Below are 3107 nucleotides of genomic sequence, written 5' to 3'. Positions count from 1 at the left end.
GCATTTACTGAAAGCTGTACTGACCATGAATGGAAGACTATTGGGTGCCAATGCATGTGGGCAAAACTAAATATGCAGTAGGCATAAGAAATGAGAGTTCAATGAGAATCAGAGCAATCAAAAAAGGCTTCATGGCAAAAGAGGGCTATAAGCTGGGCACTGAAGGGCAGATAGAACTTGCACAGCCATTGGAGAGAGAAGACTCAGCTGGACAGGCACCCAGCACAAGTGGAAATGTGGTGGCAACTGTGAGCAGGTCGTGTTCACAGGTCAGCAATGCCACTATGTGTGGGGCAAAAGCTGTGTCCAGAAGAGCTGGGAAATGAGGTTGGAAAGTCAGGAAAAAGCCAAGTCATGGAAAGCCTTGACTTTGCTTTGGACATGGTAAGCAGTAGGACTGGGAAAAGTTTCTGAGCAGGAAAATGACATCATAGAATCACAGAGGGGATATCAAAGTCCCATAAGGCTGAGAAACAGGTGACACCCATGGTGTGACTGGCAGAGCCAGGCCTCCCTAGCTCCAGTCTCATTGTCTCCTCCACCCACTCCTCAGATGAGCAGGAAAGACCAGGCACCTAATCTTGGATTCCCCAGGCTAGGGCCTGATCCCCTGCCTTTCCCTGGGATGCTCCCTGCTCCTTCTCCCACCCTGCTTGACCCCTTAGGGTCAACAGATATCCTCTGTGGGAGGAGAGTTGGCAGCTATTTGGGGAGGTGAGTCAGTCACCTGGGCATGGCCTCCCCTTAGTGTGGCTTACTTCAGTTGTGGAGGGGATGCTCCATCTCTTGCCATAGGCTTCCCCTTCCTACTGTGCCTGTGGCACTGGTCATTCACTCCTGCCTGCCATAGGCTCTTCTTTACCTCCAGCAGTTTCTCTTGTCCTCACCCCACCTGAGGGGGCTGAGCTAATGTACCTTTCTCAAAACCCAGAACCCACCCACTCTAGGACTCTGGTTCCTTTCCCTGCTCTTGTGAAACTCCCCAGTTCTGTGGGCAGATGCCCTGGCAGCACCAGCACAGAGCAAGTAGCTACAGGCCAAGGGCCCCAATGCCCACTCCTGCCGTCAGCGCTCTGCAAGCCCTGGCCAGGACGTCTGTTTGCCCGGCTGCCGTGCCAGGCCTCCCTGCTCCCAGCCCCGCCCTCCCGGGCAGCGGCCCCAGCATGGCGAGGCAGGCCCCACCGCAGAAGCCCTGCACAAGCCTGCAGGTGGCGCAGGGTCTCCCCATGGTCGGACACTATGACTAGCGACTGGAGAGAGCTTGCCAGACTAGAGTTGTGACGCATCAGATTTTGGGCACTTCAAAAGGACTTGAAGACTTCCTTGGGCAGAAATTTCAAAATTGTACAGGCTGAAAGAGGGGTTGTTTTGCATAAAACCAAAGAAGCAAAGTCTTTCTTTCTTGGTCAGAATAGACTAGATGTCTGAGTTCTCCGTCTGGAAACTGGGACATGGGAGTGGTCACGTAGAGGGGGCTTCTCAGCACCTCCTAGCTTCCGGCACCGTCAGTGTCCACACAGCTGCTCTCACCCTCTCGTCACCCTGAGGTCTCCCTCAGAATCAGGGGGCGTGGGGTGGGGGAAGAGGAGAGAACTGACGTTGGGTGAGCATCGGCTGTGCCAGGCCCTCGGTGCCAGCCTCGGTGCTGTCCATCTTTGGAGGCGGTGCTGTTGCTTCCCCCGTCTGTACCGCACACACTCATACGTGCACGCTTTATGGAGGAAGGAACGAGAAAAGGACCTTCGAAGAGATTATGTGGTCCAAACCTCTCATTTTATAAACGAGAGAACTAAAGTGCAGCGAGTTTAAACAGTTTGCCGAAGGTCCCACGGCAGAGTCCCTAATGGCGGACCATCCCGCCTCTCGGATCCTCTTCTTCCTCCTCTCACGGGTGCCTGCCTTTCAGCATTAAAAAAAACCCCAATTTTCCTCCATACGGTAGAGTTGGGGTCCCCTATGGCAGGAGGCCCCCAGGGAGTCCCGAGTGTGAGGGGACAGCCTTTCATGACCGGAGGAAGGCCTCTCGGAGGAGCCGCGGGCGGCCCTCCCGACCCCTCCCGCCCCCACAGTCATCCTGACGGACGAGGAGGTTCAGCGGAAGCGGGAGATGATCCTGAAGCGGAAGGAGGAGGAGGCCCTGAAGGACAGTCTGCGGCCCAAGCTGTCGGAGGAGCAGCAGCGCATCATCGCCATCCTGCTGGACGCGCACCACAAGACCTACGACCCCACCTACGCCGACTTCACCCAGTTCCGGGTACGTCAGCCTGCGGGCCAGGGGGCGCGGGCGCGGGCTGGGGCACCCCGGCACGGAAGCCGGGGACAGCTCGCAGGCTGCCCTGACCTTCCGGCCTTGGGAGGCCTCCCTCCCTCCCCTGAAGACCTTCTTCGAAGCCATTCCTGTCAGTGATTAGGGCCAAGGTAAAAAGGTGGCCCCCAAACGTGAGCCTCTGAGCCCCTATCTTTCCCTTCCAGCCTCCAGTTCGAGGGAATGAGGATGGAGGGAGTCATCTTTCCAAACCCAACTCAAGACACACCCCCAGCTCCTGGGAGGACTCTTCCTCCTGCTCAGATTGCTACACCACCCCTCCAGGTAAACAGGACAGGGTGTCGCATCATGCCACCACCTAGCAGGCAAGCAGGGGAGAGGAGCCCACCTCACCTGCCCTTGGGCTGTTGGATGGAAGGAGGCTAAGGCTCTCTAGTGGAAAAGTCATTTATATACTGTGTGCTGCCAGGTGTCCTCAAACAAGCCCTCATTTACAGAGGGGGTGACTTGGCTGAGGGTCCTTTCTGGGGAAGAGGTCATGCTGGGGTTCAGGCTGCGCAGGGTTGGCCTCCTGAGCCCGTGCTTTTCCTCTGAGCCAAGACCCTGCCCTGGCTCCCTCCCTGGGGGTAACCCAGTTCCTTTAAATCGTGTTTTGATCCTGGGCCCTTTGGAAGGTGAAGTTTGGAGTGAGAAGGAGAACATGTGGGTCCCACTGCAGTCCACTCAAGCCGGGGACTGCTATATAGCCCTGGAGAGACTCGCACCTCCAGCTCACCAGGGAGCGTAGGAGGTATTGTGCTTTTCTTCTTACGGCCCTATTCACCTTCCTCTTCCTCATCCT

The 3107-nt window shown here is 56.6% G+C and overlaps 1 protein-coding gene across 3 annotated transcripts in view; it reads left to right on the top strand.

The window, feature by feature from the left end:
* The window catches only part of VDR (vitamin D (1,25- dihydroxyvitamin D3) receptor), a 56955-nt gene that overhangs the window by 44348 nt on the left and 9500 nt on the right, over positions 1-3107 (top strand). For all 3 annotated transcript variants that reach the window (XM_008578850.1, XM_008578848.1, XM_008578849.1), the window contains 2 exons: positions 2070-2254; positions 2473-2590. In XM_008578850.1, the coding sequence (XP_008577072.1) occupies positions 2070-2254; positions 2473-2590 (303 nt within the window). The remainder of the gene's footprint in view (positions 1-2069; positions 2255-2472; positions 2591-3107) is intronic.

This window comes from Galeopterus variegatus, unplaced genomic scaffold (assembly GCF_000696425.1).
Source record: "Galeopterus variegatus unplaced genomic scaffold, G_variegatus-3.0.2 Scaffold1774, whole genome shotgun sequence".
Lineage (NCBI taxonomy): Eukaryota > Metazoa > Chordata > Mammalia > Dermoptera > Cynocephalidae > Galeopterus > Galeopterus variegatus.
This window is presented reverse-complemented; position numbering and strand designations above follow the sequence as displayed.